At 33.6% G+C, this 26161-nt stretch overlaps 3 protein-coding genes across 3 annotated transcripts; all 3 read right to left on the reverse strand.

The window, feature by feature from the left end:
- Positions 1-241: 241 nt before the first annotated feature.
- On the reverse strand, positions 242-1189 carry LOC113176047 (olfactory receptor 8J3-like). Its single transcript, XM_026380433.2, has one exon. It carries the CDS (start codon positions 1187-1189, stop codon positions 242-244), a length of 948 nt encoding a protein of 315 aa, XP_026236218.2.
- Positions 1190-9912: 8723 nt separating this feature from the next.
- Positions 9913-10869, reverse strand: Or8k1 (olfactory receptor family 8 subfamily K member 1). Its single transcript, XM_026380439.1, has one exon. The coding sequence runs from the start codon at positions 10867-10869 to the stop codon at positions 9913-9915; it is 957 nt and encodes a 318-aa protein (XP_026236224.1).
- Positions 10870-20956: 10087 nt separating this feature from the next.
- On the reverse strand, positions 20957-21898 carry LOC113176052 (olfactory receptor 8K3-like). Its single transcript, XM_026380437.2, has one exon. It carries the CDS (start codon positions 21896-21898, stop codon positions 20957-20959), a length of 942 nt encoding a protein of 313 aa, XP_026236222.2.
- Positions 21899-26161: the final 4263 nt, after the last annotated feature.

The following is a 26161-nucleotide window of genomic DNA, read 5'->3' on the forward strand; positions in this document are numbered from 1 at the left end:
CTTTCATATTGACGACTAACACTCATAAGCAAAACTACTGAGTAGCATGTATGTTTTGTGTTACCTTCACAACTCAATGAACTTCAATTTATTTTTTTCATTGAATGCTCCTTACATCTGGATTTTTTTTTATTTCCAGGGGGTACCTTAAAGTTTGTAACTCAGTCACATAAGTTTTTCTTTTTATAACTTAATGACAGTTAACCTTAGCCACATCTTTACTTGCCTACAACTTCAAAAACTACATAGCTTTGGAGGAACAGCAGGGATTCCTCATGAATCTCCTTAAGGCAGCCTTCACATCCTTGTTCCTCAGGCTGTAGATCATGGGGTTCAGCATGGGGATCACCAGGGTGTAAAACACAGATGCCATTTTATCAGTGTCCAGGGAATGGCTGGTTCGAGGCTGCAAATACATGAACAGCAGAGTCCCATAGAATACTGTGACTGCCATCATATGTGAAGCACAGGTGGAAAAGGCTTTTTTCCTTCCCTCTGATGAACGCATCCTTAGAATAGACAAAACAATGTTGAAATAAGAAATTAGAACTACAGTCATAGAGAAGAACAAGTTTGTAGCTGCTGAGATGAAGACTACAGTTTCTGGAATGTAAGTATCAGAGCAGGACAGGGCTAAAAGAGGGACATTGTCACAGTAAAAATGATTGATGACATTGGAAGAACAATAAGACACAGAGAATACACAAGATGAAACCATAATAGCTGTACAAAAGCCATAGAGATAGGTGAGGGACACCAGCAGAAGGCTGATCCTCTGAGATACCACTGCCGTGTAAAGCAGGGGGTTGCAAATGGCCACATAGCGGTCATAGGCCATCACGGCCAGCATGAAGATCTCCGCTACAATGAAAACGAGGAATGCTCCCAGTTGGGTGGCACATTCATAGTATGAAGTGGTTTTCTTACTTACTAAGAAGTTGACCAGCATTTTAGGGGCAATGACAGTAGAGTTTCCTAGGTTGATGACAGCCAGATGTCGGAGGAAAAAGTACATGGGGGTTTGAAGTTGAGAGTCAACGGTGGTGAGGGTGATGATGCCCAGGTTCTCCAACACAGTCAGCCCATAGATAACCAGGAAAACCAGGAAAAGAGGAATTTGAAGTTCTGCCACTTCTGAGACTCCTATGAGAACAAACTCAATAACCTGTGTGATATTTTCAGGATCCATGTAGGAGTTGGAATTGTGTCTGTTTGGGGTAGAAAACAAGTGGTTACAACCTTAAATATTATTTTCTGAGTACTATTAAATGTGGCAGCAAGCCTTCCTTCAATCATGCATTGATATTGTTTAGTTATTACTATTCAAGCTCTAGGTCTAGGAATTAAACCTGCAATGTTATGGAGTGAGGAAAAATATAATGAGGAAAAGATATGGCCTGGCATCCTGTGACATTTTGAGGTTTTATCTCCTCACAATTTTATTGAATTAAGAAGATGTTCTTAGCTTGCAAACTCTGAAGCCTTGATTCTTAACCATGTGTTATGATGTGTGATATAGTCTTAATGAATTGTTTCATTCTCAATAATCCAATGTTTCTCTGAAAGTACTTGATTTGAGTCCTTGTGGTTTTCCTCAAGCATAGATGATTCTAGACACTCTTGTACCCCAGTTTGTGTATTCTGTCCTTTTATATAATTTGAGCTAGATGTATGTTTGACTTGCATATTTTACCATCCCTGTCTCTTAGAAATTTGGTTCTTATTTTATTAACTCAGACAAATATACATGAAGTCATGTCTCTAGGAACAGATTTCAGATTGCAAATTTTAAAATTTTAAATATTATATCAGTAAACACTGGATCATTCTTATAATTCCTTGACATTATTCTTTACTAAATACTGCTTCAACCTGTTCATTCTTATTAATGTTTTTCATTTTGTTCTACATACCTATGTAGTTCTTCACATTTTCCTTCCACTTTTTATTTTTTATTGATCTATTCTTTTTTTTATGTGCTGGAAATTGAACCCAGTGCCATGTTCATGTTAGACAAGCATCACTAGGTTACAACCCAATCATCTGTATTTTTATTTTTCATCATAACTTTAATTATTATTTTTATTATTTGGATAATAAGATAAAATATACCAAATCTTAATTTTAGTAATTTTAATTAACTGGTTTCAGATTTTAATATTGTTATTTTTGTTATGACAGTAATAGTAAATATCTTCATTTTGTACAGTTTCTTTAGTAATTATAACATATATTATTATTGCTATGCTACTTTAATATGGTGAAACATTTCCCTATAATCACTTCCTATTTTATTTTATATTTTTAGTGTGACAAGACTTGAACTCAGGCACTTGACAACTGAGCTACATCCCAGTCCTATTTTGTATTTTATTTAGAGACAGGGTCTCACTGAGTTGTTTAGCGCATTGTTTTTGCTAAGGCTGGCTTTGAACTCCTGATCTTCCTGCCTCAGCCTCCTCAGCCACTGGGATTACAGGTGTATACCACCACACCCAACTGATCACTCAGTGTTTTAATATTGTTATATGTACAGTCTATTTTTAAAATGATCACTTGCACTTAATTAGTTGTATTAAACACTTTTTGGGGACACAATTGTTAGTGCCTGACCCAAGAAAGTCATATCTATTTATTCATGTCTATTTGTTTTTGATATCATATTGTTCTTTTTTCTTTTCTTCTTCTTTTTTTTTAACCCAGAAGTGTTTTACCACTGAACTACATCACCAGACTGAGATGGAGTCTTACTTAGTAGCTTGGGCTTAGCTAAATTGCTGAGGCTAGTTTTGAACCTGGATCTCCCTGCCTCAGGCTCCTGAGTCACTGGGATTACAGGCCTGCACTAGTGCAACCAGCAGTTATCTATTTCAAAGTTTCTCATCTAAACCTATGGGGTTATGTTTCAGAGAGAGTGAAGATTATTTCATCATACATGTCTGTAAATGCCCAGAACTGTTATCATTTTCTCTTTCTAAAAATAAAGGAATAGAAAAATTTACTCAGTTATGAAAAAAATTAATACAATTACAATGTACAATGAAGTAATGAAATAAGACCAATAGAAGGCCTGCCATAATTTATTATTTATGTTATGTGTTTGCATCTGACAACATACATCATTCCTTTTCTTGGACTCTTTGACTTATATTTATATTTATTAATTAATCAGATATTTATTGAATTTTATTCTGTGCCAGTAAATGTTCAAGCTTCACATAAATCACCCATTTGTCACCTCATAGACCTGCAATTCCAATTCCACAGAACAGAAAAATTCTGCTAAGAAAACATAAACAAGATAATTGCAGTGTGTATTAAATGTAATGAGCCTATTAAGTATAATGAGTTAATTCAACAAGAAGATGCATTAACATAACCTGGGAGAATTATTTCATATGGGATATCAGGGAAATCTTTTTCTGAGATAACCATAACCTAAAAGACAGATTGAATCAACTATTTAATGAGTCAGAGTGAGAACATTCCATGACTCCAGGCAACAGTGAATATGTAGCAAAGGCTACTCTGGAGTGGAAAATAAAACTTAGGGTTTTTCTGTGTGTAAAGTGGAGCATAATGGAAGAGACCATGAGTAGGACAGGAGAAGAAGAGAATTAGTAGAATCAGATAATATGGATCACCATTGCTTTTCTTTAAACCACAGAGAAATTTCAAGATAGGTGAATGATAAGATTAGCTTTGAGTTTTAAAAAAATGAAATATTAAATAAAAATTTTAAAAATACACTTGCTGTTATGAGGGTGATGGATTATGGGAATTGGAAAAGACTAGAGGTGGAGTATGAATGAAAATTTTAAAAAATAAAAAAATACAAAACTACAGGGTACGAATGGAATTCCTAAAGTGGAGCCAAAAGTGGAGAAGCTTGGCATTGAGAAAAGTTGCTAAATTTGCTGCACCTAGAAACAAGATGTTCCCCTCAACATAATTCGTATGATGAGTTATATGAGAGATTCAAAGAATAGACCATTGTGAGGTTGTTTTTAGCAATTGAGCAAGTGTGCAGGGCATTTTTAAATATTATAGAATGCAGTTTTAGAGGGAGTGATCAAAGTGACATTTCCAAGATATTATACCTTATGTGTTTATGGAGCATCTATTAAACATTTAGCAAACAAATGGTAGAATCTAGAGCATACTTATGCTTAAATGAACCAAGGGCAAACCAGTACATGTGTATTTTCTTCTTGGGTTTTATTTCCCCTTTGAATGTGTCATAGAGGTTTTGTCTAATCAAATGAGGAATCTAGATTTCCATAGCTAAAGTCCTCCATGTGCTTAGACACAAATGCCTCTCCTCAAGTGGAACTCCATAATTTTTAACATCTAATTTAAGCCCTCTTTCTAATCTGTCATGAACTAAAGTGTTTACAGATTTATTTTACTGCAAGAAATCTGCTTTATCAAAATACTTTGCCTTATGGCATTGATTATGAAGTATGCAGCTCTCTGTATTTGCCTGTATGTGATCAGATTTAATTGAAAATTTCCCTAAGAAAATTATTGATTTAAGTTTATAGTCTCAAGAAGGGACCTAATTTTGCATTTGGAAAGTCACACATTTTCTTTATAATTTTATAATTTCAATGTTATAAGCATAAAACTTTTATTTTAGATAATATAGCAACAATGAAATTATGATATATACATTCTCAATGAGGAAAAATGAGTTATTTTTCTAATTACACAATTTATTAAATATGAGACATTGCAATAGCTCTAATTTGGAAAAAATGGATTGTATTTGACACCTGTTATTAAAAACCATTAAGTATTATTAACAAACCATTAAAGTATTGTATTACTTGATTATATGAAATGCATAGTATTTTCCAAAATCAAAGTGGAGTGGCACATTGTAAGACACAGTTTGGATGTTTTTAAGGCCCTTATGCAAAAATCAGGTAAACCATTTTCTACCCACCTGTAGTGGACAATCTTTTAGGGTTCCAGTGTGAGTCTCTACATGACTGCAGCAGTGAGTTTGTGTAGCTCTATATACCTTGGCCCTAACTGAGGCACAGGTGGCTCTAGGACCTACACATCACTAGTTAAATCCTTGGAGAAGAGGCCACCTAGGATTGGCTCCTAAACAAGGTCGGCCTCTAGGAATTTACCCAGATGCCCCTTGGGTTTTCTCTGTGGCAGTCTGAGCCTCTATTATTGAACTGTGTTTGAGTTCGTGTCAGCTGAGTCTCACGGTAAATGAAGTGAGTCTCAGAGCACTTTATTTTCAGGCAGAGATCCATGATGGAAACTACCAGTATGGAAGAACTAGGAATGAATGGTCTAGCATCCCACACAGAACAAACTATATGTACAAGGAAAATGCCTATCATGCCCACCTTATGTTGGCATTATATCCTCTTTATACTTCAATAACAGAATCAACATTAATATCATTTCCAGAAACGGGGTAAAGTGGATGTTTAAAAAGGATATGGCCTCCAAAACAATCCTCATGTAATAAAATCATTCTTTTACTCTTTATGCTTCATTTCAGCTGAGAAGAGTAGACAACTGCTAGAGAAGAATCACAATATCTAAAAGCAAAAGCCCTATGTCATATTGGAAGATGACTGTAGATATGTTGATGCATAACTACATTTGTAAACACCAGATATTTTATATATGCTTCTTTGTACATATATTATCTAATACAAATACTTCAGGTAAATTATCTGCATGGGAAATTAAGCTCACTTATATAAAAATGTTGTCCTTTACAAGCTTTAATTTAATCCTAGAACTGACAATGTGAGGCATGATGACATGTAAATAAAGCATAAATATATACACACTGCACATTAATGTATATGTGTAAGAACACAAGAAAAAGCAGTCACGTTAAATAGCCTGATGTGTTTATTTGATAGTGATGGCTGTGATTCCATAAAAAACTAAAGATGAAAGATGTATTAATTTTTGTGGAATGCCAATACAAAATGCCAGACAAGGGTAGCTTAGACAGCAAAATATTTCTCATGGTTTCGGAGCCTGGAAGTCTAAGATCAAGGTTTCCACCTTCTTTGGCTAACACATGGCCATCATATTACTGTGCCCTCACCTGGTTTTCCCTGGTCTGTTTGTGTATTGGGTGTTTCTCCCTTTCTCTATCCTAATCTTCTCTTTTTATAAAGACTGGTTTAAATGGGTTAGGAACCAGTCAGATGAGCATACTTTGGCTTGGTTACTCCTTCAAAGCAATCACATTTTGAGATGCTAGGAATTAAGATTTAAACATATAAATTTGGAATTGCACACAATTTGACATATTTTTTATGTGCAGAAATACTCAAAATATTAAGCTGAAAAAATAAGAGAAACTTGGCTGACTCTATCATGATGATATACCATGAACTGAGAAACATAATTATGCTAAACCTTTCAACATATTTATTCTAAACATTAGGTTCTAAACAGTTGAAAAAAATCAACCTTTGTTTGACCAGGTTGCTTCTGGAAATTGATTTTATAGATAAAATACAAGCTATAAAAGTGTAAATACAATTATTGACATTATCATTGTTTAATAGAGTGAAATACCGGAAACTACAAACACAGTTGAAACTTGTATATTAGTATGTTATTATATATTCTTTTAAAAGTTTGTTTATATAGATTATATAAAATGGTAGGAAAGCTTCTGAGAGGAAAATGGAAAATAACATTAAAAGAGTGGTATTTTACTACACAATCAAATTTTAGGTAGAATCTAAAAAGGTAAACTCATAGAATCAGGGAGTGGAATGGTGGACCGAAAGTGCTGGGTGGGGAATATGTAGAGATGCTGGTCAAATGATTCAAAGCTTCAATTATGAAGGATGAATAAGTTTGGGGAGCTAATGTCCAACATGGTAATTATAGTTAACAATACTTAAATAATTCTTATATACTAGATCTTAAGTGTTTTTACCGCATACACATACAAAAGGTAACTAGGTTTGGTGATGGAAATGTAAATTAGTTTAATCAAAGCAAACATTTCACGTAATATAGGCACATCACACACCATGTACTCCTTATATATAGCCAAATTTTATTTAGCAGCTGTAAATAAAATAGCCTAGAAAAATAAATAATAGTGTTACATAACTTTGGTCTTCATTGAAAGCAATAGCAGATTATTTAAAACAATGCCCTGTGTATATGGATAACATCTGAAAAATGTTATTTCTGCTCCTAAGTATGAGGGTGTTTTCTTCACCTTAAGAAGTTTCCCTGTATCTCTTTATAGGAAATTCCACCATTCCATATCTCAGGCCACAACTGCTATAATTTTTTACATGATAGATTAGTCTGTCTGTTCTAGGACATAACATAAAAAAAAAAAACAGTTTTTGTGTAGCTGATGCCATTGAAATTCATCCACATTGCTACATGTATAGGTAGTTCATTTCATACAATTGCTGGGCAGTATTCTGTTTTTAAAATGACATTACAATTTGCCAGACATAGTGGTATAAAACTGTAATCCCAGTTACTCAGGAGTCTGAGGTAGAAGGATCACAAATTCGAGACAGCCTCAGAAACTTAGTAAGACCCTAGTTTAAGACAAAAAAAAAAAAAAGACTGGAGAGATATCTAAGTAGTAAAGCACCTCTGTATTTAATCTTGGTACCAAAAATAAATAAAATAAATTGATCTATCATCTATGTGTCCATCTACACACAACAATATATCCTTTTTGGTGGGGGCGGGTGGAGTAACAGGAATTGAACTTAGAGACACTAAACCACTGAGCCACATCCACAGTCTTCAATATAACCTTTTATTTGTGGATAAACAATGGGATAGTTTCACTTTTGTCTATTTGAATAAGAATTATCAGTAACATATACATACATACATTTTTCTGGATGTAGTTTCATTCCTTCTTTTTCCTACAAAAATCCAGGAAATGAATTTCTAAAACCTATGGTAGTTATTTATTTAGCTTTATTTGAAATTGTCACCTATTTCCCAAAATAAAGTACCATTTTACAGGCCTTTCAGGAGTGTATGATAATACTAGAAATGAAAAACTGTAACTGATAGTTGCAATTCTCTTCATGCTTGGTAATGTATTGGTAAATGGTTTCTTGTTGCTATTATAATTTCATTTATCTGGTGACTAAGGGTGTTGAGCCTCTTTATCATATACTTGTTGATCAATACTATTTATCCATAACTGTATTTCACATATTCTCTACTATTTTATTTGGATGACCTTTTGTTCCTGACTTAGAGATCTGTATCTATATCTAGGTCTATTTCTATGTTGTTCACATATTTGATATCATTGAATTAATTTAGCTTCTCATAATCAGCTTTCAATCCTAGACTAGCGTTATCAGGGGGACTTGAATATACATACGTGCCTGTATTTTCTTGGAATACCTACCACTTTCCATCAGTTCATTTACCAATTTTTACAAATGTTGCATTGTCTTGTATACTGTGCCTGGCAGACTGTCTTCAAATGTGTATTATGAGCTTTCCAACATTTTCTTTTAATTTTCACAATTGCTTTGGCTATTCTGGATCTTTACTCTGCCATATAGAAGTCAAAAGCCATATATGAGGGATCTTGATTATATGTGGTAGGAATAGGACCAGGCCTGACTCCTCAGAGAATAGTTGGCTTTGGCAGTAGTTACTACATTTAGTAGTTAAATTTGATGCCTAATTTAAACTTGTTAGAAATGCACCTTAGTTTCAACCCCATGATATTACAGTAAGAGATGAACATTTGTATCTTGGATAAAATGGTACAAAATTCTCTATCAGGATGTGTATGTGTTGCTTCCTGAATAAAGAAGCTATGAGAAAAGAATCAAAGATGTGCATTACAGAAATCATACAGGAAATCAGTCTTGAGGGTTTTTCCAAAAACAAAGAAAGAAAGCATTCTGTTAGCAGAATCCACCTTATTAACTATATAAGCTCCATGAGATACAAAAGACACTTAGGAATGAAAATGCCATTAGCCTTTTAGTGTATTACTTACTTTTAATCTGTGAATTCAGTTATATTTTAAACATATTAATGTAAGTCCCCTAGATGATTAGATAATTCTCTTTGAGAATTATTTTGCAGCTTTCAATCCTAGACTAGTGTTATCGGGGGGGACTTGAAAAACTAGTTTGCTGGAGCTTGAGAAGCTGCCCTAAAGGATCTTGAGTTATTGAATAATTTTTTCTTGGCTCCTAAAAAAAATCTTCAAAGATCCCCAATCTATCCTGAGATATAATGTATTAATTTGATGGAAAACTTCATTTTGAATTTCCATGCTGTATTTTATATTCAGCCTCGATTCTGAAAAAAGAAATCTGTGCTATGTTATAATCACCTATTTAATTATTTTCTTGCCTCCTGACTAGCTGACACATTACTTATTCTGAAAATGCATGTATCTTTAACACCCAGTAACTGACATAAAATATCTATCACCAATTATTTCACCGTATTTTCACTAGTTAAGACAGTTTCACTTCTGCAGGCCTAAATTCAGCTGAAAATTTTGGTTCTGCTGCCATGAGGTAGAGACCACATTAGTTCACTTTGGAACTTTGGTAAAATATGCTTTAAACAGACAAGGTATAGAACTAGTTTAAATGCAAATATTAAAATCTAGTTCTTTGTACATAAAGTTATTGTAAATGTGTATGATTTTCCTTATTTACAAACAATATAGATTGCAATATGATCTTGAGCGTCATTTGGTATTTATTATCTGACTGCAATATTTATTCTATTGATGTGGAGAAGAGTGCAATTTGCTATGAGAAAGAATGTTTTATCCAGGAAAAGAGAAAAATTTAAGCTGGTAAATACTTATACTTTTTGACCTGATACAGCATTTTAAAAAAGTGTGTTGCACATAATATGCAAGAGAAAATTAAGATGTTAAGTGGGGATTTTGAATCGAATTAAAGTTCTCTTTAAAGCATCTTTCACGTCTTTGTTCCTCAGACTGTAGATCAGTGGATTCAGCATGGGGATCACCAGGGTGTAAAACACGGAGGCCATTTTATCAATATTAAAAGCATGGCTGGACTTGGGTTGCAGGTAAATGAACAATAATGTCCCATAGAACACAACCACCACTGTCAGATGGGAACTGCAGGTAGAGAAGGCTTTGTATCTCCCCTCTTTTGAGTTCATTCTGAGAATGGCTACTACAATAAACGTGTAGGATATGAGAACAATCAGGAGGGAGGAGAGCAAGTTACAGCCTGAGAAGATCAAAATGATCAGTTCCAGTTCATGTGTGTCAGAACAGAGCATGGAAAGCAGAGGCAAACAATCACAGTAAAAATACCTGATGACGTTAGAGCCACAGAAGGACAAGGTGAATAACTTAACGGTGAGAAGCAGGGACACAAATGTGCTGTAGAGGTAGGGAGTAAGCACCAGACCCCAACGCACTTTCTCTTTCATGATGACCACATAGAGAAGAGGTTTGCAGATGGCTACACAGCGGTCATAGGCCATGGCTGAGAGGATAAACAGTTCAGTGATGATGAAAATCTCAAAGACTGCCAGCTGGGTGGCACACCCAATGTAGGAAATGGAATTTTTATGCACCATGAAGTTCACTAGCATCTTTGGGCCAATGACAGTGGAATAACCAAGATCAGTGATTGACAGATGTCTAAGGAAAAAGTACATGGGAGTGTGCAACTTCGAATCCAAATGGGTCAGGATGACCATGCCCAGATTTCCTACTACCGTGACCAAGTATATGACCAGAAAGATTCCAAATAATGGTGCTTGCAGGACAGGGTTGTCAGTGATCCCCAAGAGAATAAATTCCATAACCTGCATCACTGTGGTATGATTGCTTTTCTCCATATGGTTCATCCGGGTGACCTGTGTAAGCCAAAGAAGTCAATACAAGTTATATTTGAAATTCTGTCTTCTGTGAGAACTTACAGCATGCTATACAATATGGTGGGAAGGTAATTCTCTTCATCTCTAATACCCAGTAGGGAGTTCTGCTGCCATGAGGTGAAGACCACATTAGTTCACATTGGAACTTTGGTAAAGTAAGCTTTAAACAGACAAGATACATAGAACTATTTTTAATGCAGGTATTAAAATCTAGTTCTTTGGACATAAAGTTATTGTAAATATGTTGAAATTGTTATTTTCCCTAGGGACGAAGAGCTTGAGAAGAAGATTTACATTAACAGGGGTGAGAGGTGGGAGGGAAAGGAAGTGAGAAGGGAAATCGCATGGAAATGGAAGGCGATCCTCAGGGTTATACAAAATGACATATAAGAGGAAAGGAGGGGTAAGACAGGATAATACAAATGGAAGAAATGATTTACAGTAGAAGGGGTAGAGAGAGAAAAGGGGAGGGGAGGGGAGGGGAGGGGGGATAGTAGAGAATAGGACAGACAGCAGAATACATCAGACACTAGAAAGGCAATATGTCAATCAATGGAAGGGTAACTGATGTGATACAGCAATCTTTATACGGGGTAAAATTGGGAGTTCATAACCCACTTGAATCAAACTGTGAAATATGATGTATTAAGAACTATGTACTGTTTTGAATGACCAACAATAAAAAAAAAAAAAAGAAATTGTTATTTTACTCTTTTTAATTTTTGTCATAATTTTTAAAGCAAAAAATCTGTACATAAATCATGGCCTTTACCTTAGAGTCAATCCTTACATTTTTCATAGAAATAAGAAGAAAAGGAATTTACATACCATTGCTAATCAACAAGACAGTAATTAGGAAACCTCTGATCATTTAGTATATGTTCCAATACATCTCAGCTTCTTTACCAACATAAAATCTAATGCCATGAGTTGTTTACTTTAGATTTTTGATAATACCTTGTTTCTGCCACATCTGTCCTTTTTGACAGGTGAAAAACTACTCTTAATGGTGTCCCAATGATACATCCCTCTGATGAAAGAACAGGACCTGACCACACTCTGATTATTCATAAGCCTGAAATAGAGAATCATGGAAAGGAGTCCAACAAAGAGCAGAAAAGCAAATGAATATCAAGAACCAAAATAACACATTCTGTGCCCACAGATTTCTAAGCACTGTTGTATAGATATTGTCTCACATGATATCCACAAACTCTAGGAAGTAGATAGTAATTACCTGCCCTTTCAAAGACAAGGAAATTAAGGTTTGGGGTGTCAAAACAAGTTGCAAAATTCACTCAGATGGTAAGTGGTTAAGTTAGGGTTTGAATAAAATCCCTCTGCCTCAGGAATATTTTCTTACAAATGCTATTGCATGCCACCTTACATTAAAGGTGCCCTAATTATCCAGGAAATTAAAAAATGGGGCAGAAGGAACACCAAGTAATGAATACAATGGAGATCTTTGTTAAAGTAGACAACAAAAGCAGTGAGTTAATGTGAAACTAATGTGGCACCACTAATTAACACAGAGTATTAGGGACTATATAACACGTTCATCCTGCTTATTCATGTTTTTATGCCGAAAAAGGTATATTCCAAAAGGAAAAAAATACTTTTGCTGAACGTAGGGTCTTCTGAGGTCTTTGATAATAGTCCAGTTTGAGCTGGGCGCCCTTAGGATGTCAAAGTCCAGTGTTTCTACTTACCTTCCTGGTGATCTGCTTTGGCTTCTGACTGTTTTAATCCTAACAGAATGGATTTATATTATCTTTATTCACTCTTGAGACTCATTGTGCTGAAGATTTCAACTAATTCAAATACAAACTAATTGCATATAATTAACTACCTAAGGGAAAGTGCCTTGCATATCTGTTAATTATTTTCATTATATTCCATTAAGAAGAGTAAAAAGTATTTCATATTTCAGAGTAACAGAATAAACAAATTGTACAATAGCTATAAACTCTGGAAATTGCAAATTGGTACCTTTGTCACCATCTCAGTTATGTAATATCATGTAATTATTGACATACTTCTCCTCCACATGCATTGAGTACATGGAAGAACAATATTACACTATATTTTATAATAAATTCATTGATCAGGAATAATTTTTTTACATAAACAATTATAAATTAACATAAAACAATGCCAATAGCATAATGTATCTACAAATACATCAGTGGTAAATCATGTAATCATGTTTATGCTTTAATCTCTGGCTGTTTTTAAAAATATTAAATATTATAAATATTTTTCAAAAAATTGAGTTTTGTGCACTTTTACACTTTGATTTCTTTCTTTCTTTTTTTTCTGGTACAAGAGATTGAACTTGGGCACTCGATAACTGAACTATGTCTCCAGCCCTATTTTGTATTTTATTTAGAGACAGGGTCTCACTGAATTGCTAAGCCTCTCATTGTTGCTAAGACTGGCTTTGAACTCACAATCTTCCTGTCTCAGCCTCTAGAACCACTGGGATTATAGGCTTGCAACACCATGCCCAACTAATTTATTTTCATTTCTGTTTACTGTCTTGAAGTTATTTCAGCCTGTTTTATCTATGGAAGTATATTTTTCTTTAAAACAATTTTGGAAAATATTCTGGCAAACATGTCTTCATTTTTTTTTATTCTTCTGTTCAGTATCGTGTCATCTTTTAACTTGGATCCATAAGTGCATACATGTTTGTTAATTTTCTATTGTTGTACAGATAACAAAGATTATTTTCAAGCTTTTTATTCAGTATTTTGTTTTCTCTCTGGCTTCAGTTTAAGTAGTCTATGATGTGTTTTATTTATGTTCAGGTATTTTTGCCTTCCTTCCTTCATTTTTAGTCCTGGAAATTAAGCCCAGGTGTGCTTTAACACTGAGCTACACATCCAGTCTTTTTATTGTATTTTTTAAATTTTTATTTTCATTCAGGGCTTTCCTGAGTCTCTGAGGCTGGCCTTGAACTTTGCTATCACTATGCTTCAGCCCCCTGAGTTACTGGGATTACAGGTTTGTACCACTATACCCACCAAGTCATATTTTCGTTTTCAGTGTATAACCTATAAGTTCTTTGAGTAAATATCTGTTCTCATTCAGCATTTTCATCTCTACAAATTCACTTTGTTAGTTTTTCTTTATAATGTTAATGTTTTTGTTTATTCATTCAGTGTATTGAACTTGTTTATATATATATATATATATATATATATATATATATTTTAATTGTTTTCTTGATAATTCTATCTGAATGCATTTTATTTAACTCCTGAATAATGTCACATATACCTGATTCCTCATCTTTCTCATTTGTGACTGAATGTTTGATATTGTGAATTTTAACAGTGCTTGTTTTGTTGATGTTTTCCTGAAAAGACGTTAAGCTTTTCAATGAAAACAAATTGGCTCTATTTGAAACTTTTTCCAGCTCTTGATAGGACCACAGAGACCTGCCCTGGATGCCCAGGTGTTCAACAAGGACTTCATTCTCTGGTTGTTTGGAACTCAGGTGCCTTCCTGTTCTGTGATTTCTGAGAATTGTTCAGTTTATAATTTTATCTTATTCTTTTAAGAACTTATGGATATTCAAAGTAAGCACCCATATTAGAGCTCAGTCACAACTGAAGAGGGGATCTTCTGACAGAGAAAAGGAATACTGACCAAAAAAGACACAAAAGGCCAAATTCCAGAAGGGTATCCTCCATTATATGTAATTTCTCTAAATATCAGTATATTAAATTTTACAATTCAAAGTCAGAGATTGACAAAAGGGTTTAAAAAGTGATACAAAATAAATATTCTCTTTTCATTTTGGTGTCCTTTTAGTTTCAGAAAATACAATGAAAAGAAGATTGAGAACTTAATATTATAAAGAAAAACAGAAAGAAACAAGCATATCCTTTCCTGATATCAAGTTTAATAATTGTTCTCATGGGGAGAATTGTGAGCATCTTCCATGGATAACAGTATGGAGCAGAAGGTTGGTGTCTGTAGGTCAGACAGATGAGAAAAGCTCATGGATGATGAGCATAATGATGAGAGACATCTGGGTGGCACACTATTAGAAGAAAATATACCTTGGAATTGGGGTAAATAAATAGTGCCCTTTACCAAGCAGGGGATATTTCATATGGGCTTCTAATTAAATCATCCTGTGGTACAGTTGAGTATTGCAAATGGACCACAAAGATAAGACAGCATAAGCCAATTGTTGAATTATTTTGATTTGTTTCAGGTTTTGTTTTGTTTTGTTTTGTTTTTGTTTCTTTACATATAAAACAGTTACCACACAACTTGAAGTGTTATATGTATTAATAGAATTTATATATGCAGCCAAAGATTTTAATAAAGAATAGAATAATTGTTATCAAAGTCAAACAATTAATAATGGAATAATTTAAATTGGAATTCAAAATAAACCAATTTTGCATCTATTTTTTTTTTATTTCTAAGTTAATGAAAACCTAGGGTCAATGTGTGCTCTGGAAGCACTAGTTTTATAAGATGGGTAGTGAAATGGGTGGGGTGGTAAGAAATAGGTAAAAATTACCGATCCCCATTTGATGTTCCTACCTCAGTGGTAGAGCACTTGGGTTTCCAGAGACATGGAGTAGATATCTCATCTCCATTTCTACTACTAAATATTCTGTTTTAACATATAAAGCAATTTACAAAGAAATTAAAAGTTGGAGGGAAAATAAAGGAGATCAGCCAAAGACCATAAGACTTAAGGAACAAAACAGTGGTAAGATTCCACAGGTTTTTTTTTAGTTTTTCTTTATTTTTGTCTTATATATTCCAGAGTCAAAACTGAAGAATCCAGCAACAAAACAAAACAAAACAAAAAACACTTAGAAATGCCAACATGTTCAGGAAAAAAGGAAAAAAAATCCAGCTCTCAAAATATAGAGCAGGGGCTTAACAGCATAAAGGCCAAACAAGGAAAAGACAGGTTTGGAGTGAAGTGCAAGGATCTGTTTTAACACCCTGTGGATGTGATGTCCAAGAACACCATGTTACGATGGCAAGTATTTCTTCCCTCCCTTCTGGTAATAAACCTTTGTCCCATTACACAGTGTCAAAGGAAGCCAGATATAGAACCTGGAAGTCCATCTTGAGATAGTAATGGGGGCCCCTTCTCCATGTCTGATGGACTATGGTCGGATAATGGCAGTGCCCAGTCATGAAGAGTCCATCCCACTTCAGTTGACCATGATGACCATGTGAGGTGCTGGCATCATTTACTTCCATCTAACTGCCAACTGCATGGTGATGAAGATTTGTGGTATCCATGGAGACCAAGTGGAAAATCTGGACTTCTACTTCCACCTTGCAGTAAAGAGGCACTTTCTCCTTCCATGACAGAGAAAACCAATTGAAACATGAATAAGTAAAATTCATTGTCTCATAACATAACACAAAAACATCTAGTTTTCAAATAAGAGAAAGAAATCAGACTAAAAATAATTTTGATGACTTTTATTTAACATGCCAAGAATGAGTAAATCGATAGAGACAGAAATTGTTGATTGCATAGAGCTGAGGTGAAGAGTGTCAAAGGCAAAGGAGAACTATTAGCAGACAACATTTATTTTGACTCTCATTTCTTTTGCTTTGAGAGGCAAACTAAAGTGCTGAGCTGTCAATCAGAAATAGATCTGATTTCACATTTTATTATTATTTCAAGTTTTGTTTCATGCAAATTTGTTGAAATTTATAGAATATCATATGAAATGTTTTACTACCATCATCATGGAAAAATATATAGTTAAGATTCACTGAAGACAACATGAGCTTCTGCAATAATGTGACCCAGTGGGGAGTGTAAGAACACCACATGTCCTGCTGAAGGGTGCCCCTCTGTTTCTGGATATGGTCTCACATATACTGGAAATTAGAAAATAACACCTCCCATTTCTTTTTTTAATGTTTTTATTGATGCATTATACATAAATATAATGGGGGTTCATTGAGACACAGTCATACATGCACGGAATATAACTTGCTCCATTTCTGTCCCCAGTGCGTCCTTTTTCCCTTCCCTCTTCCCTTCCCCTGCTCCCCTTGCTCTGTTCTACTTGTCATCCTTCTACTTATCAGTTTTTAAGTTGGTGTTTTATAAATACACGTAAAGGTGGAAGTCTCTCTGGCACATTGCTATATATACATAGCAAAGTTGAGTAAACTTTATTGTACAGTTCCTCCTTTTCCCATTCATCCTTCCTCCTCCTTCAATCCCCTTCCTCTACTCCACTCATCTTCTTCATATTTTTCATGGGCTGCTCTCTTTCAGAAGGGAAAAGTCATCCTAATTTTTGTATACTTTCTTCACATAAGAGAAAACATTCAACTTTTGACTTTCTGAGTCTGGCTTATTTCACTTAGCATGATGCACTCCAATTTCATCCATTTACCAGCAAGGGCCATAGTTTCCTTTTTCCTGTTAATCTAGTAAAACTTTACTGTCTGTTGAAATTTCATAGCACTCCTGTTCAGTTCTCTACTAGTTTACATTCTCACCAGGAAATCCAGGGATTTACTAAGTTATCATTTTCCCCAATCCTCTCTTTTAAGGCAGTACTTTTTCTCAATTAAATAATATGTGAAGATTCAATTTCATGGGAATATAAAGGTTGTTATGGATTCTGAAATATTTTTAAAATTATAGATTTCTTGTTCTAGACATAATAATATTTAACGTTCATACTCAAATTCCTCAATTAATATTTTTTTAGAAACTTCTTCAATGACCAACTTCATTGTGTAAATTTCTGAAGTTTATTTTCTTGAGGTTGATACTTAAATTTCAGAATTATACTCTCCTTTTTTTTTCCTTTTTAACCACTGTGGCAGACAAAATTGAGATAATTACATTAATCATGACAATACATACCAAATATACTACTGTATGTTTTCAGGAAAATAGAATTGTCCAGTCTAGAATAATAACATAAATCTCAACCTTCATAATTTGATGTGGGATTCTTCCTTTCCTCATTTGTTCATTTAGAATAATTTTAGTGTGTGGATTTACTAGATTGCTCAAGAAATACTGGATCAATGAAGATAATTTACTTTGAAAAAAAACCAAAAACACAGGTTCCAATATACAACCCTGATGGCTTTGCTCTTCATTGATTCAGCAGCTTAACTATATCAAGAGTCAGTGTGTTTGTCTCAATCATCTGAAGCTCATAAAAGAAAATTCATCCTTCATCCAAGAAAGGAAACGTTGATGGTGAGTAGCTTTTCCTCTCAAAACTAATCTCCCTTTTGGGGGAAGAATTTTTTTATCTCTTGTTTTTTCCCCTGATAGAATTCCACCACCAATCTGTGAGCTACAGATATTTAAATAATAAAATTCTGCTCCTCAATCTTTCTTTGCCAAATGTGATTAACTTCATTGAACAGCAATCAAATAAACCTATTTTTAAAAATTATTATTATTATAAATTATATGTTATATAATTTATAATATAATATAATATAAATAATAATTTATAATATCATATAATGTTATATAATATTATAAATTACTATTTAGTATGATTCTGACTGCTTAATGTTAATTTCTGCTAATATATTGCTGCTCTATAATTTATTGCAGATTTTCTCAAAGTTACATGCTTTATCCACAATATGATGACTTTATATTTGAGCAAATACTCTCATCCAAAATGGATTAATTGACTTATATTTCTGAGTCAATTTCTTTTTTGACTTTTCTGAATTCATTTTCTGTATGTTAAATTATGATTTAACATAATTCACTGCTCTTTATTTTGTTAAAATTGTATATTTTCAGGATATATATATATATATATATATATATATATATATATATATACTGATGACTTTGTGTCGCGACCCCTCGCCAGCAAGGGAAAACACGACACAGGATTCTTCTTTCAGCAGTTTATTCAGGCCTTGAGTCATGTATCATCTTCTCCCGCCCACACCCAAGCACAGCCTAATAAAGCTCCCCGCATCCCAATCCCAAGCTGCCACGTGGACCTTTCTCATAGGGTGGTAAGGGATTGCGTGCCAACTCTCCATATCAGGAGTTGTTTATCACAGGCCACAGTGGAAACCGGCGCCATCTTCTAATGGTGGCCACGGTCCATTAGAATGGCTCACCACAACTTTGTACTGATGATCTTTTATATTACACACTGTGTACTGACTACAATTTAATTAATTATGTTTCACCACCCATAGATACTCTGTGTTTGTATGTGTGTTTGTGTTGAGAGCACTTTAAATTGGTTGTTTCATCAAGTTTCAGATCAACAATACAAGGTTTAAAATTTGGTCACCATGATGTACATTATGTCTCCAGAGCTTATTCATTTTATAATTTAATTTTATGCCTTTTGGCTTCTTCTAATTTAAAATATGCTAATGTGAGGTTTTACTCTCTGTCATCTCAGAGTGACATTATTGAAACAGAAAAATGACATTAAAAGACATGTAATTTGGGAACATGTAATCTGGAGATAGATTACTTGGTTTAAAAGTTTGGTTCTAATGCCTAATACCTTGGAGATCTCTGTCAAGTTACTTACCCTAAGACCATCATCTGATGATTGCAAGTTAGTAGAAGTAAACTCAACAGAACTGTTGAGATGAACAAATTAACTGAGACCTGCTTGAATAACACGTGTCAGAGAGTAATCAATGATATTGCTAACTGATAGTTTGTAGGACCACCTTAAATACTTGTTTTAACTACATTAACCACATGACAATATTTAGCCTCCTGTGATAATGCACTAAGCACCTTAAAATTTATTTCAATGAAACATATTCAGTCAATTTTTATTAGATACACATAGTGTTTTTATTATAATTCCACAAGAAATAAGAAAAATATCAGGATTATTTTGAAAATTTAGAGTAACTATATATCCATGAGAAAATATGTAGAGTGATGTGGAAAAGCTATGTCCAAATGACAAGATAATTATATTCTTGTCTACATGTCACATTTCACTTTTAATAAAGAAGGTTTACCACCAGCAATAGTCACTTATAAAAACTGAAATATAAATTTAATATTCTGTTATGTGTTATTATTTTCTTTTACCAACCACAAGTTGAAAAACCAATTAATATATCCACGAAATGAAAATCATTGAGTATATGATACATTTTCAATATTTACCAAAATAAAGAAATGTCCACAGACTCAAAAACAAAAGCATCAAAATTAATTATTTTGGTCCCCTAACTCAAAAGATGTGAAAACTACTGGAACAAAAATTTTTAATATTGGCAATTGCTTCTTTTTAGATTAAATAAAAAATAACGATCTATAAAACCCAATGGTCAGTTATCAAGTTAGGTCAATAAGTGGATTAAAAGTACAAAGTTGAGCACATCTGGGTACTCTACAAATGTATCTTAAATGACATGTTCACAAGTGACAAGAAAACGAGATGATTGAGGAAAAAATAAGAGCCAGTCAGAATTCACGGACTGCTGAGTTCTAGTTAGGAGACTCATATGAGGAAGTAGAGGCATAGTGACCAATGAGTAGGATACCAATACCTGTAAGAGTTATTATTTCTGTCTATTAATCAAAGATCAAATCATAATATACTATATAAATGATCAGTATTGAAGACAATTGCAAAATACAACAGGGAACACTATGATAGCTGAAACAGAATGAAAGAGACTGTTTGCACACAAACAAGACATGTAAGAGACAGGCACTGCAAGTTTTATTCCAAAGGTGATTAAAACACATTTCCTTCTGTAACTCTCTCAGCATTTCCACTTCCTGCACTACCTATATTTGAACTATATCTTCGTAGCTTATCTTCTGTTCTATAAAATTGACTAATTATGAGTATGCTTAATTTGTCCTTCTCAAAGAAAGAATATATCTTCAATGGTTCTTCATTAATCTATGTGTAGGAATGAAAAGAAACTGACATGTATAATACAATGTATAAACACATATTAAACCCAAGTTTTGCTTTTTATTTCTTCTCAGTGTATACAGAGCCAAGATGCATGCCCATAACCCTATTCATAGGAATCATCTTGTATGAAGCCTTTAAGAAAAAAAATTGCACAAGTTATTCCAGGTCCTCTGTAGAGCATATTTTACATCTTTGTTTCTCAAGCTGTAGATCAAAGGATTCAACATGGGGATAACCAGAGTGTAAAATATGGAAGCCACTTTATCAGTGTCAAAGGAGTGAGTGGATTTAGGCTGGACATACATAAATATCAAAGTCCCATAGAACACTATGACCACTGTCAGATGAGATCCACAGGTGGAGAAAGCCTTGCGCCTGCCCTCAGCAGACTTCATCCTGAGAATGGCTAGGAGGATGAGCAGGTAGGACACAAGGACAATCAGAAGAGAGGAAATAAAATCAAAAGCTGCTAAGATTAAAATTATCAATTCAATTTCATGGGTGTTTGAGCAGAGCAAAGATAACAAGGGGAGGCTGTCACAGAAGAAATGACTGATGACATTGTAGCCACAGAAGGGTAAAATAAAAATCTTTATAGTGACTAGAAGAGATACAAATGTGCAGTAGAGATATGGGATTGCCACCAGTATATAACATATCCTCTGTGACATAATGACAGTGTAGAGGAGAGGATTACAGATGGCCACATAGCGATCATAAGACATTGCAGACAGAATAAATAGTTCACTAACAATAAACAGAAGAAAGAAAGCTAGCTGTGTGGCACAAAAGTAATAGGAGATTGTATTTTGATCCACAAGAAAATTTACTAGCATTTTGGGGCCCACAGCTGTAGAATATCCAAGATCTGTAATAGCCAGGTGCCTCAGGAAAAAGTACATGGGTGTTTGCAAGCTGTGGTCCACCTTGGTGAGGATGGTCATGCCCAAGTTGCCCAGCACTGAGACCAGATAGATGATAAGGAACAGCCCAAATAATGGAGCCTGCAGCTCAGGGGGCGATGTGATGCCCATCAGGATGAACTCATGCACCACTGAGAGATTGCGTTTCTCCATCCAGATTCACCAGAAAATCTTTTCTGCATAGAGACATTATCACGGTCAAAGGCTATCATGTTTTATGGCTGGGAGATTCATTTTAGTACAAAGTTAGTACAAACATAGTACATCCAGACATTACAACTTATATAATATTTGGAAAGAAACCTATTTCTCACAAAAATATTGATATGTAGACTTAGAGGTAGAAATAGGTAAAAGTAAACTATTCACTTACCAAATAGAATTTTCCACTGTCTAAATATATTTTCTTTGTCACCACCTGCAGATGAGCTGCTCTTACCAACTAGCAATTATAGGTCATTTAAGTCATTAAACATCATACAATATCCAATGTGCATTCTTAATTAAATCCAGCACAGATTATCAATATTACTAAGGTCAAGAAATCCTGAGAAGATACATAAGTTGTTAGAGAGCAGATAAATTGTTAGATATACAGATATAAAACTATGGATATGTAAAGCCAAAATTTTTAAGTTAAAACACTGGGTATCCAATACATGGATAATTACTGTAATTCTCCTTAGAGTTTTCCATATAATGGTAACCACCTTGTCATTTTTATAAATTGCATTGAATTATAAATTGCAAATTTATAACTTATAAATAAAATTAGATTATCCCAGGAGTATCAAATTCTTTCTAACTAAAAATTCAAAAATTTATAAGACCACAGAATTAAAAAAAGTCCTTCAAAAACTGTTTTCTCTAGAGGTTTTTAACTATAAACAACTTCAATACAGTGGACAGATATTGAACACTTGTCTGAATAAAAACACTGGAACATATCATAGTAGTAATTGCACACAAATGGAAAAATATCAGGAAATGTACTTATGAAGATATATTCTACACTCTAAATATCTTTTTTTTCCAGAGGGGGCCTGGTGGTTACTGGGGATTGGAAGCAGGGGCACTTGACCATTGAGCTACATCTCCAACCCTATTTTGTATTATATTTAAAGACAGATCTCACTGAGTTGCTTTGCCCCTCCATTTGCTGAGGCTGGTTTTCAACTTGTAATCCTCCTGCCTCAGCCTCTGAGGTACTGAGATTATCTATACTGTGTCTTAATGTATAGTATATTATAAGGGTTTCTTTAGAATATGTTACATAGAATTATTCTCATATCAAAAACCAACATGTCCTTGCCAAGTTTTGTTGAAAAGGATGAGTGAAAACTAAATGCTTTAGAGAATTGTCTCCAAGTGTCAGGTACATAGTGTTGCTTTGTTTCATTTTTAAAAATTGTGACAGTGCCTTAACCCACATATTTATGTATAAAGTATGTATAAATGCTTCTGGATGCACAGGAGAGGAATGGGTCCTCTGGGATGTAATTTATATAACTTCTCTCAGTATTCTCCTTACCTTCTCACCTGTTTCATGATGAACTTGAGCAAACAAGGTGATTTTAATTGATTATTTTACATTTTCATAACTATTTTTATAACATTTAATATAAATTATTTTGACATATATTTACTTGAAATATTAATCTTTCTCAAATGAACATTTCATTGTAATTTAGGAATAAAATTTTCATGCATGCAAAATTCGAATGTATTTTATCAGGTAAAGTCCTATGGCAGTAGAAGGAAGTCCCATTGGTTTTATATTAAGGAACATCATGAAAATTCCTTAATTATATTGATTAAAGATTTAAATAAAAATTTGTATACCACTATGTAATACAATACTAATGGAACAAAATAAAATACTCCATATTTTAGATAAGATTCAGATGTGATTTGAAGTCCTTTTATATATTTAATCTACAAAAGCTTCTTTAAATTATATTCTACTACATAATGGAGATAAACATGTATATAATTGAATAGATATATGTTGAAATATTCTACAAATTAAATATATATGTATATATAATTCATAATTTTATAATGTATATACATATAAAATTAGTTGGAATGAATGTTAACGAAAGAGAGTTAATGATTTAATAATCTTTAACTGCATCTTTAAAAAGAGAAAGATGATCCTGTTTACAAAGAAAATTGTAGTGAGAGATCTGTGAGCTACAACCAAAATAAAATATGTAATTTTTACATTAATTATAAAGGTGATTACCAGAATTTGCACGTAAATCATTTAAAATATTGCTCAAAAATTCTACTCTCTTGTTTTCCCACACTTTCCCTATGGGTACATTTTTCTTACATCATAAATATGGAACTACATATCAGCAGGTGGTGCTACTAGAAAATATCTTCAGTTAAATGCAATAGGAAGAAATACAAATCTTGCATTTTGGCCATTTGCTTTGTTTTTCTTTGCAGTTACTAACACCAAAAATCACACTTGTAGTTATTTGTTTTCTTGTTAGTTCAGAAAATATAAATGGGCTTCCATTCAGCAGCTCTGGGGTTTCTGGCAAGAACCAGATAGTGTTTTTGTTCTTTACAGTTCAGGTTGAGTAGCAACTTTAGTTTTTGAAAACTATGTCCTCTTTTTTAAAACAATCATACCCTCCTCTTCTCACATTTCAACAGACTGCCAAGCACAATCTGGACATTCTATTTCACCATAAATCTGGATTTTCCATATTCTCTTAATTTTCAAATAATAATTTCACCTTCTACTGTGAAATAGAAACTTCTGTTTTTCACATCAGTAAATGAGAAATTGTATCTACATTTTTATAGAAATAATTATTGAGTATCAAATTATTTTTATACCACCACAAGAACCTAGAGACACTAACTCTATTTGGAAAGACATCAATAATTACCTTCAGTTACTTTATTATGGCTTTTAAAATATTTTTATCTTCCTTGTGTCTTATTTGCTCTTAGTTTTGACCTCAATTGGAGATAAAATTATTTATACAAAACAAGTATTTTGCACATAATGTCAGGATGGTTAATATGAATATGCATACCTATGAAAGCATGTAAAATTGCTGGGCATGGTGGCACACACCTGTAATCCCAGTGGTTGGGAAGCTGAGACTGGAGTATCAAAATTTTGAGGGTAGCCTCAGCAACTCAGCAAGGCCCTACGCAACTTAGTACAACTCTTCAAAATAGAAAACAAAAAAAGGGTGGGGAGGTATCTCAGTGTTAAATCTCTGTGTTAAATCTCCAATTTAAAAAAAAAAGTAAATATTTAAAAAATAAATGAAGTGAAATAGAGAAGATTCTTATTTCTCTTTGGATATGAGAGGTAAAAAGCACAGCACTAAGTCAAAATAGCCCCATTTTTTTTCCATGAAACTTTGCAAATTTCACTGATATATTGTGACTACCTGTATTATAGACTTACACATGAAACATTCTTTTTTTTTTACCTGTAATGAATTCTCTGTCTTGATTGCCCCATGTGTTTCTTACATGAAATAGTGAGAACAATTTATAGATATTTTGTTTCAAATTTTGAGAGTCCCCTTAGGAGATGCAAAAGGTTTTGTTAATTATCCCTTAAGTATTTAAGAGCATAACAAAATGCCTAGAGGCTGTGGCGTAGTCAAGGGTGGTTTGTATTCACTAGTGAATTAGTACTCCAGAGAGACAGTCAGTAGCCTCTGCATAGAAAGGGATGCACTCAGTGGAAACTGGCTCACACAACTTGGTCCTTTTAAAACTTCATCACCAGGTAGTCATATAGGAAATCATATTTCCTAATAATATAAATATTGCAATATTTCCACTAGTAATTACTTGAGTTGTCATACTGACTTTTTAATGGATATATGTGGATTTGTACAATCATGAAAGATCTTAATTAACTGAGGATTTATAAAAAACTCTCGTTTTTGACAAAGAAAAATAGAAACATGAGGAACTTACATGCAACAGTGGAATGAGGACTTGAGAATCCATCTCTATAAAAACTACAAAAACATGGATAAGTACTTTAAAAATCAATTTTTATAAAACTCTGTGTTCAATGAAAGCTTAGCAATAATCCATCACATATAAATTTAAAAAAAAAACAAAATAAATTGCTGAACATTGTTAAAAATAGCAATATATGGGGGTGGTAACATAACCTACTCTCATTCACCATCTTCAATATATATAGTATATAATTATACAAAGTGTCAAAAAACAAAAATCTGGTAATAGCAGCTATGAAAATCAGAAAATGTGCAACCATTAGGGTGTGCAGATCAGCTTTGGAGCTCCTTAAGAATTATTCTCTCATTTCTAAATAATTTGCTGACTTCCTGGGGAAGTCTTTACATGGGTCATTGCCTTCCTTGGAGTTGATTCTATGAAAATATCTGTATCCTTGGG

The sequence above is a fragment of the Urocitellus parryii genome, chromosome 4 (genome assembly GCF_045843805.1).
Source record: "Urocitellus parryii isolate mUroPar1 chromosome 4, mUroPar1.hap1, whole genome shotgun sequence".
In the NCBI taxonomy this organism is placed as follows: Eukaryota; Metazoa; Chordata; class Mammalia; order Rodentia; family Sciuridae; genus Urocitellus; species Urocitellus parryii.